Source organism: Quercus suber, unplaced genomic scaffold (assembly GCF_002906115.3).
Source record: "Quercus suber isolate HL8 unplaced genomic scaffold, Cork oak 2.0 scaffold_107, whole genome shotgun sequence".
Classification (NCBI taxonomy): domain Eukaryota; kingdom Viridiplantae; phylum Streptophyta; class Magnoliopsida; order Fagales; family Fagaceae; genus Quercus; species Quercus suber.
In genome coordinates this window covers 731,277-745,494 of record NW_027069572.1, presented here as the reverse complement: position 1 = coordinate 745,494, position 14,218 = coordinate 731,277, and the positions used below count along the sequence as shown (strand labels likewise).

Sequence of the window (14,218 nt, the reverse complement as noted above, 5' to 3'; positions counted from 1 at the left end):
AATAAAAAAATTGAAGCCCTACTTTGGGAATACCAACCCTTCCATCTCCCCTTTCCCCCCCCCCCCCTTAAATTTCGACTGGTCATAGTTTACCCCATTTTTCATGTGCTATCATGCTTCCAAGGACTCTATCTGTGTTTGTTGAAATCTATACCCTAAATCTGGTGAACAATGGGCTTCTCTCCTCATGGAAATAAGTATTTTAAGTATAGCAGAAGCAAAATCTCTCTGTTTCTTTGAGCATTCAGATCAATGGAATTTTCGTATCTTTTTTTGTGTATTGAGGTAGCACCGTGAAGGGTTAATCGCAAATAGGAGGAATCAATATGTTTCTAATTTGTAGATTCCATTATTCTAAATATTTTTTAGTTACTAGAAATTATGCTTCCCTATATTACAGCACTTGTAGAGTAACCAAGCTCCATTTCTTGGTTATATCTGCTAGGTGTTCAACAAAAGGCCTCTTAGAGCAATTGGTGTTACTTGGCATTTTCGCACCTATGTTAGATTACAAGCTTGAATAGATGCTGGGATTATAGCATAGATAAACTGTCATAAACTATTTGATGATGACCTCAAAAATATCCTCGACATTGGGTTTGAATATTGGAAATAAAATTGTTTGGACTATTTGATGTGCTCATTCCCACACCTTCTAATTTATGTTTGAATTGGGCATTCTTGGTTTTAGGCTACATTCTAATTTTTGAAATTTTCTAGAAATTGATACTTTTAAAGATTTTTATTTTTCAATATGTGGGTTTTTTATTATTTATAATAGAGATAAAAAGTCTTAAGTCCAACTCAGGTCACCCCCTTTACCCATTTTTTTTCATTAAAAAAAAAAAAAAAAAAAAACTCAAGTACTATTGTCATTTTTAACTTCACCACACACACACACACATACACACACAAAAATTGTGATGTCAAATTTTCCTGCGCATTGCGTGGGTTTGCGGCTAGTTTATATTTATTACCAAATCCCTATTAATTATTGAATTTTAATGAGACCATATGCACTTTGGATAAGTAATCTTGCTGACCGCAAAAATCTCTATTTCTCTTATCTTTTGTGCTTGTAATTATTATTTTTTTTTTTTGAGAAGAAGTAATTTTCTTTATTTGATTTTATGGGATGGGCTAACAGTACTATATCATACATACAAGAAATCTAATAGCAAATAACCTATATATAAAATAAAATAGATGGGGATCGTTGTCTTTAGATGAGCATCATTGCCTTCCAGGTGAATAGGGGAGAAAATCATCAAGATGCAAAATATTAACAGTGCATTTGGTTGGGCAGAGGAGTGAGAGAATAAAATGGGTATAGAGAAAATAGACAATAGATTGATAAACATAATCCCTTATTTATTAGAGTATAGTGGAAGAAGGGGAAAAAAAAAGTGAAAAATGATTATATTTTATTCGGACCATCATTTCTGATCTTTCTAAAATGTTAGTAAATAAGAGAGAAAAGTTTTACAGAGATGATTTAGCAATCTTATTCCTTTACTTTATCATAGTACAAATACATAAATAATAATTTATATAAGATTGGTTGTTTTCTCTGCACCTTTTTCTCAAACCTTTATCTTTATACACTTTAATTTCGCCTCTTTTTCCCTCAATCTTCTATCCACTCTACGAAATAAAACCTAAACAAAATTGATTCAAAGGAAAGGAATAACAAAATAAGTACAAAGAAACTCAGAGAGTCAGAGTTCATTGAAAAGAAAATGAGTGGATGAAAAAGAAAAAAGCAAAAGACAAAAGAAACAAGACGCCCAACGACCAACGTTATATTGGCCATTCTACTTAAAAAGACTAGGGCTCCCCAGAACTGAAAATAAATTTGCAAACGGCTATGACAACTATCAAACACTCCACACTATTTCACAATATAAACACCCCAGCTTCACACCTTAACTATCTATTTGCATTCTTTCACAACACCCTCGCTCGTAATATATATTATGGCAGTTCTTTAATTCTCGGGGACAGCGTTTCAATAGCATCTGCAACTGTGAGAAAGATCATGTCTTCACCGATCTTTTTTGTAAACTCGGATGCATGCAGCTTTTCGGTCACGATTGCCCCGGGGTTTGCTAAAACAAGCTGTTACAAAACCATGATCAAATTATTGTCACTAATACTTATGGTCCTCTAATAAACTTCACACTGATGAGTGAAATTCAAATCCTAAATCTTCTCATAAATTGATAACATATAACTTAATTGAGCTATAATATTCTTGACATATCTGTTAATGAGTAGAATTATAGTCTAGTACGTAGAAAAAAAAATTAAAAGAAAATAAACAAACCCTACAATTAAATTGTTTAAATGGGGTATGGTTTCCATCAAAGAAGTTTGTTTAGGATTATTCAGAAGAAATATGAATTGGTTGCCATAACCAGCTAGGTAGTTACATATAATTTCAAATTTATTAGATTATAAGGAAAATTAATTTTGGTGAAATGTGTTTTACATGTTAGGTAGCTAGGTATACCGTATACTTGTCTAACAAAATTTAGATAATTAATGCTTCGACTTGGAGTATTCTATGTTGATAAAGAAAATGCAGTGGGTGTAAATCAATGCCAATTAGCGAACATATAATATATAAAACTGTAGAAGTCCTAGACAAATATCAAGATATATCTAAACACAGTTGGGAAAGCAAATAATAGGCACATGATTTCTGAGTTTAAATTAATCTTACCTTAACATCTCTGTTCTGAAGTGTCTTATGTAACTCTTCGAATGAATGGATACCACTGGTGTCAATATCAGTAACAGCTGCAAAATTGTGAATCATATGAATATATTCGTCTAGTAAGTATTAGAATTGAATCCATAAGGACCATGACTAAACAAATTGCTTACGTGACATTTCAACGACGAGATATTTGATTCTGGGTCCATTGTTTATCTTCAAATCTTCTTCCTCATTGCTTAGCCATCTCAAAATCCTGCAAAAAATTGGATTTAACAACTGTCCACTGGACTAGAGTTCTTACTTTCAATTTTTTCATTATAGTCTATTGAACAAAACTAGGCCATTTTTTCCCCTTTCTATCACTTTGGAGGTTCTTATGTTTGCTAAAAGTATTCCTTATTATATGTAGAAATTATCACAAAACTTCCATGAAAAAGTCCGGGGATCATAACATAAACAAAAGCCCTACATGCCTAGGTAATTGTTTATTTATGTGCAAAATCTATGCTTTTTATGCTCACATGTGGGCAGGAGGAGGTAATATCTTATGTTTGGATTGCATGTAGTGGAAAGGTAAAATCGTTTTTTGGGACGGTAGGGGGCCATGCCCTCCAATTGATCTTCTTTATGTTAAATTGAAAAAAAAAAAAAAAAAAAAAAAAAAAATAATTTTAATTCGGCAAAAAAAAAAAAAATATATATATATATATATATATACACACACACAGGGCCGTTAGTTTGTCATAGAAAGAGAGAGTCTAAAAATACCTCTCCTTAATATAGTTGGAGTTTGAAAAGTAGATAGCAGAATCAACTCGAATAATCAGAATTCCAGAAACAGTTTTTGCAGTGGAATATTGCTCCACATTCCTGTAAACAAGAGTCCCTGGGAGATTCCCAAGGACTGCAGTTCGTGGCCTTGTAACCTGTAGGAGGATTTTGGCAAAGGATATAGCCACCTACCATAACAAAAGGTAAGAGTTTTCAGTGAGAAAATCAAAGATGAAACACTCAAAAATGGGATTGAGTATTTTTATTCAAAACACAAAACTTTTGTTGAGCTCTTACATACCGCAATTAAAAGGCCTATCTCCACACTTTTAAAGACCACACCAAAGAAGGCTCCCATACAAGCAAGAAAATCGAATTTATCAATCTTCCACAGTAGTATCGCAGCTGGAATGTCAACTAGGGGAAACACCGCTGCAATAATGATAGAAGCAAGTACAGCATTTGGGGTGTACTTAAACAATGGTGTGATGAGTTCCAATGTTAGAAGAACAACACAAGACATCACAATGTTGGCAACTGCTGTGTTGCAGCCAGCCATGAAATTTACTGCAGAGCGAGAGAATGATCCTGCATGCACGCGACAAAGATGGTTAATAAAATGTTGAAAGAAATTAATCTGTGATTAAAATTTAGAGGCTCAGAAATATATAATTTCAATTTGAGCACATTTTTACATACCTGTAGCTACATAACAAGATGTCATGGAGCCAACAATGTTCATAGTTCCCATTGCCACCATTTCTTTGTTCCCATCCACATTGTAGTCCTTCACAGCAGCAAATGTTCTAGCAATTGCTATAGCTTCCTAGAATCCAACAGATTTGTCTTTAATATTGGAAAGTATTATTAGGCTGAGTTCGCTTAATGATTGTAAAGAAATTAGCTTACTGTCAATGCTATTAAACCCACAACCACACCGATCTTAAAACCTTTGAGAAGTAAATCTCCAGTCCAATAGATTTCATGAGCAGATGATGGGTTTATGCCCTTTTTTATATATTTCACCTGACACAGTAAAAGAAACCGCAATGTGAGCTTGCCAAATCCTTTTTGTGGCAAGCTAAACACAAAATCAAAATGATAAAATTAAGAGTACTTACAATTGCCACACCTTCCTTATCAGCACGAGTAATATATACACAAAATGTGGCTACTATGACGGAGGTCAATGGAGCAATAGCAGATACCCAAAATAATTTGGGGTGTTTTTTGGCCTGTGCCAATATCAAAGAAAAAGTCCATAACAATGAAAATGATTTAATTTAGGTAACATAGGAATTGAAGAATAAAAATCCCCTACCCACATAGTATTCTAGTTTATATTCCACCAAAGAATTTTTTTTTTTCTTTATGAAGTAGATAAAATGAAATTGAAAAAAAAAATCCTTATAGTTGAGAGTATAAGTAAAACATTAAGAGTGAAACATAGTATTTTTATTAGAAATAGGATACTTACGATGTACTTCGTGAGCAAAAGGAAGGCCAAGAATGACAATCCAATTACTATGGTCTGCCAGTTCCACTGTACAACAAGTTAGAAAGTCATTCACACTCACTCATGGGATTTTCGGACCCATAATAATCATTGACATCATTTGATGAAGAGAAAAAATAAAAAAATAAAAATAACGTTACAAATTTTATACCCCATGATGTACTGATCCAAAAACTGAATGCATCACTGAAATAATGTCAGTCTTCTTTGTGAAGTTTGTTATACCAAGAAGACCTTTGAGCTGTTGAAGGCCTATGGTAATGGCAGCCCCAGCCATGAATCCAACAATGGCAGCATGAGACAGAAAGTCAATTAAGAAACCCAATCTGCAAGCAATGGTCAAACCATCATTTTTAGGGAGACTACAAATTTTATTTTATAACAAAAAGTAATTTAACCATTGAATGAATGTTAAAATCTACCAATTATAGCTCCCATAAAATAAAAAAATCTACCAATTATAGCTATTAAAGTCAAATATGTAGTATTTTTTGGCATTTTCAACTTGATATAGCCATCTAAAAAGTCTATAGCTGAATTGTCAAAGAACAACAGCTAATAAAAGAATAATATACCTGAAAAATCCAAGTGCGAATTGAGTGACCCCAGCAAAAAAGGTAGCAGTGAATACAAGACGCCTATAAGCAAGAGCATTTTTCTGTGGATCAATCTCATTCTGCGCCATAGTTCCAATCAAAAGAGACACCACGGCCACTGGTCCTATGGCAATATCTCTGGAGCTACCCATGAAGGCATAAATAAGAGGTGGAACAAAGCTAGAGTCTAGAGAAAAGTTAACAACAAACAACATTAATTATTGATTAATAAAGTAGAACATATTGTAGCAAAAAAAAACCGAGGATGTTTATGAGAAACATGGAAACTCACATAACCCATATTGGGGATCAAGATTTGCTAGCTTTGCATATGCAATATCCTAGTAGGGAAAATATTTGAGCATCATTAGAAATGGAAACTGAAAATTAATATATATATTTAGCTAAGCTTATTTTGTTTTATGGAAATATTTTTCACTCACCTGAGGGACACACAGGCTAGCTATGGTGAGTCCAGCAATCAAGTCACCTCTGAACTTTTCCAGATTGTAGCTTCTTGCCCATTCAAGAATCGGGAAAATTGCTTGGAGTACAAGAAAAAACCTTGTATGACCTTTTTGGCCCCGAAAAGCTTTTAAGGGTTCATCGTGGAAGAAAGTTTCCTTGATAACAGTTTGAAATTCAGTGAGAAGATTTTGCTGAGGAGGCCTTTCCACCTTGTGAATATGAGAAGAAGGTTGTGGATGGCGTCTCGATGAAGGGCCACTCCCGATCTCCATCTCGCGAGTAACACGCCCGCTCATTTGAGCCAGAAACTAGTTAGCTCTAGTATATGTATATCAAACCTCTATTAAAACAATGGGGCAGAGAAAATTGAATAGAACTTAGAAAATACTGCTAAAAATGATTTTATTCAATGGAAGCAAATTGTAACAAGTTAATGGTTGCTGACTACGGAAAGAAAGGCTGAGTTAAGCTGATAGATAATGATGGGAAGTACAAGATACAGGGAAGTTCTTATTGCTTATATATATAGGCAAGCCTAAGCTTTTTGGTTTATTTATTATTTCGTCTGATATGAGTCTATGACCAACTACTTAGCATCTAGCTATCACGAATATGATGTATGCAAAGGTTGACTTTCTCAAAAAATTAACCTACAATTAACGATTAATTTCAAGCTCTTAATAATATGTTTGGATTTGTTTTTAACTGTCGCTCAATATTATTATTATCAAATTATTTCTCTTAACTTTCTGTTTCTTTTTTATGGTACCTTTATCATTCTTGTTCCCCCTGAAAGAATATATATATATATATATATATTTATTTATATACACAGTATTTAGGTGTTGTTCCTTAGGTTTTCTTCTGTCATGTAAATTTTTTCTCATGAGATAAAAGTGTATTTTTTAATTAAGTAGCCACATGATTCAATTTTAAGTGGAGAACTTAAAGAATAACACCTAAAGTATTGTACTTAAGTTTTGTCATATATATATATATATATGTGTGTATGTGTGCACGCGTGTGCATGTATGTATATATTATAAGTACTCTTTTTAAAGGAAAATGAGTGGTTGATCGTAAAAAAACATTAAATGCGAAGATATAGGTAAAAGTGGAGGGTTGGTGTGGGTGATTGAGTTTAGGTAGCGCAAGGATAGTAGGAGCGAGAGTCAATTGGTCGGGTCACGAAATAGGCAGTTATAGAGAGTTCACTAGAGGAACTCAGAAAAGCCAATAGAAGCACTCATTCTAAACTAGCAAGCTCTCATGAAAGGGTAATTTTCTTTTCATAAGATTTTGACTCAATTTCCACTTGAGATATTAGACTTTAGTTTTTTCACCCCGCAGTTGCAAGAGACATGAAATAGAATATTTTGCAATATTTATACATTACAGCTTATGCCATGGCAAATTTAAGCCACGTTTTAAACACGCGGCTTCAGACCAAATTTAAAGTCGCATCTATAAAACCCAGCCATAGTTAAGATTAAAAAAAAAAAAATGAAATGGGAAGGTCTTATAGCCGCGTTTTTTAAACGTGGAAATAGCTCCACCCCCAAAAATGCGGCTATTGAGTTTAGGTGGCACATAAGGCCCATATTCTATAGCTGCATGTTTAAACACGACTTCTTTTGCCTACTTTAAAACGTGTTTTTTTTTAAACACAGCTTTATCCCGTTTGTAACCGGGTTTTTTACAAACGTAGCCTAAAAAAAGGCAACTGAAGACCCGCGTGTTTTGTAGTGCCAATTGCTTGGTTTGTGATAAAGTTCATAAACTGGGATTGTCAAAGCCTTAAAATCTCATAAAAATTTCCCACTTTTTGCAAGTGAATGTATAAGAAAGAAATCCAAAAAATCTAATATCACATAATCCAGAATAATTGGCAATTGGCTACTAAATATCTCTGAATCTCTCTCCAAAACTTCACAACAGATTTTCCCATAACATATTTTTCAACCTGAAGGCCTACATAAAACTAAAGATATAATTATTTCTTTTATAACTTCTAATTTCAAGGGATAAATTCCAGACTCATCCATTTATTTTTCAAGTGACATTTTCATTTGTGAGTTATTATATCATGTTTTCACACTTGACATTGAATAACTATGACTGATTTGACTAAATGGTAGAGATAGTTTGTCGTAGTCTAATTCCATATTCGTGATGTTATAATTCCTCCAAAGTAACGAGGTGTTTGTTGTTACTCGAAGAAGTTGGCAGTATAAAGCAATTTTTTATTTTTATTTTTTTAAGATAAAGTATTCCTGTACTTTGTTTCTCAAGGGCATGGAATTTTTTATTTTTTATTTTATTTTACATTGAACAATAACTTTTTTATGCACTGCACAAATTAACGACTAGTTGTAAACAAATAACTGTAATAAGCATGTATTTGTAGGACAAGTAACCCTCTAGTAGTACTACTAAAATCAAATAGAATTTGGCTAAGTTTCCTATAAATAAATCTCCCACATATAGCATTATTACGTTGTGAGTATTATATGGTTCAGTCTTTTATCTTTTTTTACAATACAACTTGGGTGGATAACATTTGTTTTTCTTCTTTATTTAAAACTCACTTGTTTGCGTGAAGCAGTATAAAAGAAAGTTTTATTGGCCAGTTAAGAACCCATTGAAAGCAGCTTGAGGTATCTGAGAGCCTGTTTGGTTTGAAGATATCAGTTCTCATTTCTCCTTTTTAATTTTAATTTTTTTTTTTTAAGATAACTCAAAATTCAATTCTCATAAAAAAAAAAAAAAAATGAAATGGGAAGGTCTTATAGCCGCGTTTTTTAAACGCAAAAATAGCTCCACCCCCAAAAATGTGGCTATTGAGTTTAGGTGGCACATAAGGCCCATATTCTATAGCTGCATGTTTAAAACACAACTTCTTTTGCCTACTTTAAAATGCGTTTTTTTAAAACGCAGCTTTATCCCATTTGTAACCGGGTTTTTTACAAATGCGGCCTAAAAAAAGGCAACTGAAGACCCGCGTGTTTTGTAGTGCCAGTTGCTTGGTTTGTGATAAAGTTCATAAACTGGGATTGTCAAAGCCTTAAAATCTTATAAAAATTTCCCACTTTTTGCACGTGAATGTATAAGAAAGAAATCCAAAAAATCTAATATCCCATAATCCAGAATAATTGGCAATTGGCTACTAAATATCTCTGAATTTCTCTCCAAAACTTTACAACAGATTTTCCCATAACATATTTTTCAACCTGAAAGCCTACATAAAACTAAAGATATAATTATTTTTTTTATAACTTCTAATTTCAAGGGATAAATTCCAGACTCATCCATTTATTTTTCAAGTGACATTTTCATTTGTGAGTTATTATATCATGTTTTCACACTTGACATTGAATAACTATGACTGATTTGACTAAATGGTAGAGATATATAGTTTGTCGTAGTCTAATTCCATATTCGTGATGTTATAATTCCTCAAAAGTAACGAGGTGTTTGTTGTTACTCGAAGAAGTTGGCAGTATAAAGCAATTTTTTATTTTTATTTTTTTAGGATAAAGTATTCCTGTACTTTGTTTCTCAAGTGCATGGAATTTTTAATTTTTTTTTAATTTTACATTGATCAATAACTTTTTTATGCATCGCACAAATTAACGACTAATGATAAACAAATAACTGTAATAAGCATGTATTTGTAGGACAAGTAACCCTCTAGTAGTACTACTAAAATCAAATAGAATTTGGCTAAGTTTCCTATAAATAAATCTCCCACATATAGCATTATTACGTTGTGAGTATTATATGGTTCAGTCTTTTATCTTTTTTTACAATACAACTTGGGTGGATAACATTTGTTTTTCTTCTTTATTTAAAACTCACTTGTTTGCGTGAAGCAGTATAAAAGAAAGTTTTATTGGCCAGTTAAGAACCCATTGAAAGCAGCTTGAGGTATCTGAGAGCCTGTTTGGTTTGAAGATATCAGTTCTCATTTCTCCTTTTTAATTTTAATTTTTTTTTTAAAAGATTACTCAAAATTCAGTTCTCATTTTTTATGACTCAAACTTCTAACTCATATCTCATATCTCTATCTCTATCTCTATTTTTACTTAACTCAATTCAGGTTTTTGTTTGGTTCAAAGTTTATTATCAACATTTTTTTTTCCACTTGCATCAAATGAATATTCTCTAGGGTATTTCTCTCCATGTAGACTCTATCCAAGTTGGCCTTTGCAACTTGGCCTTTCACAGTCTAAAATGCCAAAATGGTAAGTATGATGGTGATGGATTTCATAATTGTCAAAACTTAAAACCAATCCAGAGATAGTTGTAAGCAGAAAGTACAAAAATAAAGTCAAATAGCTACAACGTACAAGACCACAAATTTATATATATAGTGAATAAATTAAGTTATTAAACTTTAAAATAACGAAACAATCAAACTCGAAAGACTTACTCAGATCGTGCGCCACCGCGCGTCCATGCTGTATTCACATATATTCAGCTCAATAAAAAAATGTAATTTTTTATTTGTATTTTTATGAAACCAATAAACAATGTCAAAAATGAAAGAGAGGAAAACAAATTACGTCCAAATTCATTGAACCTAAAAGCGTTGAATCTCTCCTCTCTCCATAAAAGAAGTAGAAGAATTCATTTATTACTTATAAGTAGATAACATATATTAACATTCACGAAAATCATACTAAATAATTTATAATAATATCTTCTCTGTTTTTTATTATTTGCTCATTTGCGGCACGACAACAGGCCATGTATGTGGGAAAAGAGAAAGGTATTATCACAGATATTATGGAATGTGATTTCCCAGAATTCAAAGACAATCTTATTACATGGGGGGTCACTAGCTAGGATGTTCATGAAATAAAACAATACCATTACCATAGAATTGTTCTAACAATCTCCTGCTCGTCACGATGATCTCTCTCGGTTTTGGTCACACATACCGATCGACATTACATGTCGTATTGCCATTCTAATTTTGGCAAGCAGGTTGGATGATTTCATTATTTCGTTGTTGGGACAAACAAAATGTTTACTTCATAAAGACTTTTTTTTTAGTTGTTGCTGAAATTAATGGAAGACCTTGTCTGAAATATGTTTTATCCATGGGAGTAGGAGTAGTCGAAGTGGACGGTGCAAAATAAGAAAATTAGTTGACTTCACAAGGTGGGATAGGGATACAAACTTGTGGATAACACTATGTTTTCTATGAATGATATATTCTTTAAAAAAAAAAAAAAACTATAGTTATCTTATGAATAAAATCTAATTTTCACCTCTTAAATTTGGGCCATTTGTTATTTTGATAGGGATAGGAGCATAAACTTATCGATCACAATTTGTTACTTTGATAGATAAATATAAGTTATTAGTTATTGTTGGAAGTGTTTTTATTCGTTGCTTATATGATATTTAGGAAGCGAAGACCAAGACTCGACTTTGAGCTTGGAATATGGCCCAAAGGTTATCGGTGAAGCGAGAAAGACTCATTTTTTGCTCAAGGTTCAGGTTGGATTGGGTTTGGATCATAATAATCATAGCCCACCTATATCGATCCAACCTACCTATATATTTAAATGTTATATTATATATATTTAATATATAATTAATATATATTTAAAACTATATTATATAATTAATAATTTTTTAATTTAATTTTTCCTCCTAATTCATGTATATTTTGTTTATCAACTCAGTTGGATATATTTTGTTTATAACTGAATTAGAATATTAGTTTATATATATTTTGTTTATCAACTCATATGATAAGAGAGATATGTTTTTTTGCTCAATTATATAATAATAAAAATTGTCCAATTCATGGGTTCAACTCGATTCATATGGGTTGAATTAATTTGGATTTAACTCCTGTGATAGGTTAAGTTAGGTTGAATTTTTTTAACTCACCATGGTGGGTTGGGTCGAAGAATTTCCTCAACCCGATCTATGTACACTCCTAGGTTGAAAAGTCATAGATTAGCCCACCACCAACCACCACTCATCATTGCCTCTCTTCATCCTGCAGAACTCACCCTCACCCATCAAGGGCCACCATGGATCGATCAAGTGGTGTCAACAAACCCACCAAAGCCACCCAATCAGTAGCCACTAACCTCCTCCAAACACATACGTACACAAATATACACACAGAGAGAGAGAGAGAGAGAGAGAGAGAGAGAGAGAGAGTGAGAGCTAGAGATAGTGAAACCAATGGCATTGTTGTTAGTGTCACTCTCATCCATCTCAAGGGCCAAATCTGCCTCGAGATTGATGATCCCTACACCTGATTGTTGGTGTTGGCCACTCACCGCTCTAACCAGCACCAACACCTTCATCTTCATGCTTTTCGCTGAGTAGAGATCAATGAGAGGCAAGAAAAGAAAAGAGGGAAAAGAAGAAGAAGAAAGGATTTCAAAATATACTTGGTGGAGTTTTGCCGTGGCGGCTATGGCATTAGATTTGGTAGATTTTTGCAGTCCGAAGGCTGGTTCGAGTTAGATTACAAGAAAGGAATGAGAATGGTTTGGGGACTAGTAATAAATATGTGGGTTGTGTGGTTATTGCTAAGTTATCGATGAGGTGGTGTTTTTATTTAGCTTGTGTTTTTTTACTGGGCCACTTGTATTATATTGCAGGATTTGATATTCATTAATTAGACATGATAAAAATTGCTTCTAAACAAAACTACATGGCTTTGTAATGAGTTAATGGTAGTTAGAGGAAATAACCTAGTTTGTCAACTAACGTGAACAAGGAATGAAAACACTGTTAGGTTCATAGATTTATGTTGACAAACCATGAACAATTGTAACACGTAGAATTTTTATTAGTCTTAATTTAGTATTGAGAATATGTCAAAGAATAAGATGAGTCAAGATTCAAGCTTTGAAAGAATTAAGAATTTCATACACTAGACTACTATTGCACTACATTTTGACATAAGCCCGATCTACTGAGTTTCACTTAACTTGATCAGTTGAAGTATATATCTCGACCAATCCAGAATCATGCAAATAGATATTGAACTATTTCTGTCAGATGTTTGATATAGGGCTACTAGCACTTCAAGTCCACTATATAAGCAACCCTATAGCACGCTTTCCAGGACTACAGGAGGGCAATGCATTGTACAAAGATCTGAAATTTTTTAAGCTCTCTTGAAGTATCAACAAGAGACCTATGTCCATAAAAATGATTAGGTGATCAAGTGAAGTTATTGCATCCAGTCTACATCGAAGTTGCTAGTAGAAATCTTTGAGAGGTGTTCTTGGAGTCGTTAGCAAATGTGTGGAAACATGTAAAAAATCTAGAATAAAAGAGTCTTTGAATTTGAGTTACATGTGGTTATGTTAATAAGTACTACATGAGGAAGCAATAAATTTTTGATGTGCAATCGACATACTCTCATCACAAGGTAGTGGACGGCCTAATATCCCTAGCAACGTCTTGGGAGTTATGATGTGCAATCCACATAGCTAGAAAGTGTACAGAGTTAATGTCCCAGGCTGAAATTTAAACACCCCAGCTTCACACCTTAACTAGCTATTTGCATTCTTTCATAACACCCTCGCTTGTAATATATTTTATAGAAGTTCTTTAATTCTCGGCGACAGCATTTCAATAGCATCTGCAACTGTGAGAAAGATCATGTCTTCGCCGATCTTTTTTGTAAACTCGGATGCATACAACTTTTCGGTCACGATTGCCCCTTGTTAGGTTCATAGATTTATGTTGACAAACCATGAACAATTGTAACACGTAGAATTTTTATTAGTCTTAATTTAGTATTGAGAATATGTCAAAGAATAAGATGAGTCAAGATTCAAGCTTTGAAAGAATTAAGAATTTCATACACTAGACTACTATTGCACTACATTTTGACATAAGCCCGATCTACTGAGTCTCACTTAACTTGATCAGTTGAAGTATATATCTCGACCAATCCAGAATCATGCAAATAGATATTGAACTATTTCTGTCAGATGTTTGATATAGGGCTACTAGCACTTCAAGTCCACTATATAAGCAACCCTATAGCACGCTTTCCAGGACTACAGGAGGGCAATGCATTGTACAAAGATCTGAAATTTTTTAAGCTCTCTTGAAGTATCAACAAGAGACCTATGTCCATAAAAATGATTAGGT

General features: G+C 33.2%; 1 protein-coding gene across 2 annotated transcripts; it reads right to left on the bottom strand.

The window, feature by feature from the left end:
* Positions 1 to 1,577: 1,577 nt before the first annotated feature.
* On the bottom strand, positions 1,578 to 6,574 carry LOC111988250 (high affinity sulfate transporter 2). Of its 2 annotated transcripts, XR_010629675.1 has the most exons (14): positions 6,049 to 6,574; positions 5,898 to 5,946; positions 5,585 to 5,792; positions 5,161 to 5,335; positions 4,971 to 5,036; positions 4,615 to 4,728; positions 4,403 to 4,519; positions 4,193 to 4,319; positions 3,795 to 4,081; positions 3,491 to 3,681; positions 2,890 to 2,975; positions 2,726 to 2,802; positions 1,925 to 2,118; positions 1,578 to 1,658 (listed from the first exon to the last, which is right to left on the bottom strand). XR_010629675.1 is itself a non-coding variant. In XM_065775244.1 (13 exons), exons 1-13 carry the CDS (start codon positions 6,367 to 6,369, stop codon positions 1,975 to 1,977), a joined length of 1,962 nt encoding a protein of 653 aa, XP_065631316.1. In that variant the 5' UTR covers positions 6,370 to 6,574; the 3' UTR covers positions 1,653 to 1,974. The 2 variants fall into 2 exon arrangements, 1 of the variants encoding a protein (XP_065631316.1); XM_065775244.1 differs by having other exon boundaries at positions 1,653 to 2,118.
* Positions 6,575 to 14,218: the final 7,644 nt, after the last annotated feature.

Coding starts and splice junctions, on each gene's coding strand:
- LOC111988250 (XM_065775244.1), bottom strand. CDS start 6,369: ATGAGCGGGCGTGTTACTCGCGAGATGGAGATCGGGAGTGGCCCTTCA. Junction 5,947..6,048: donor CTAGCCTGTGTGTCCCTCAG/GTGAGTGAAAAA, acceptor TTTCCCTACTAG/GATATTGCATATGCAAAGCT. Junction 2,976..3,490: donor TCCAACTATATTAAGGAGAG/GTATTTTTAGAC, acceptor AATTTTTTGCAG/GATTTTGAGATGGCTAAGCA.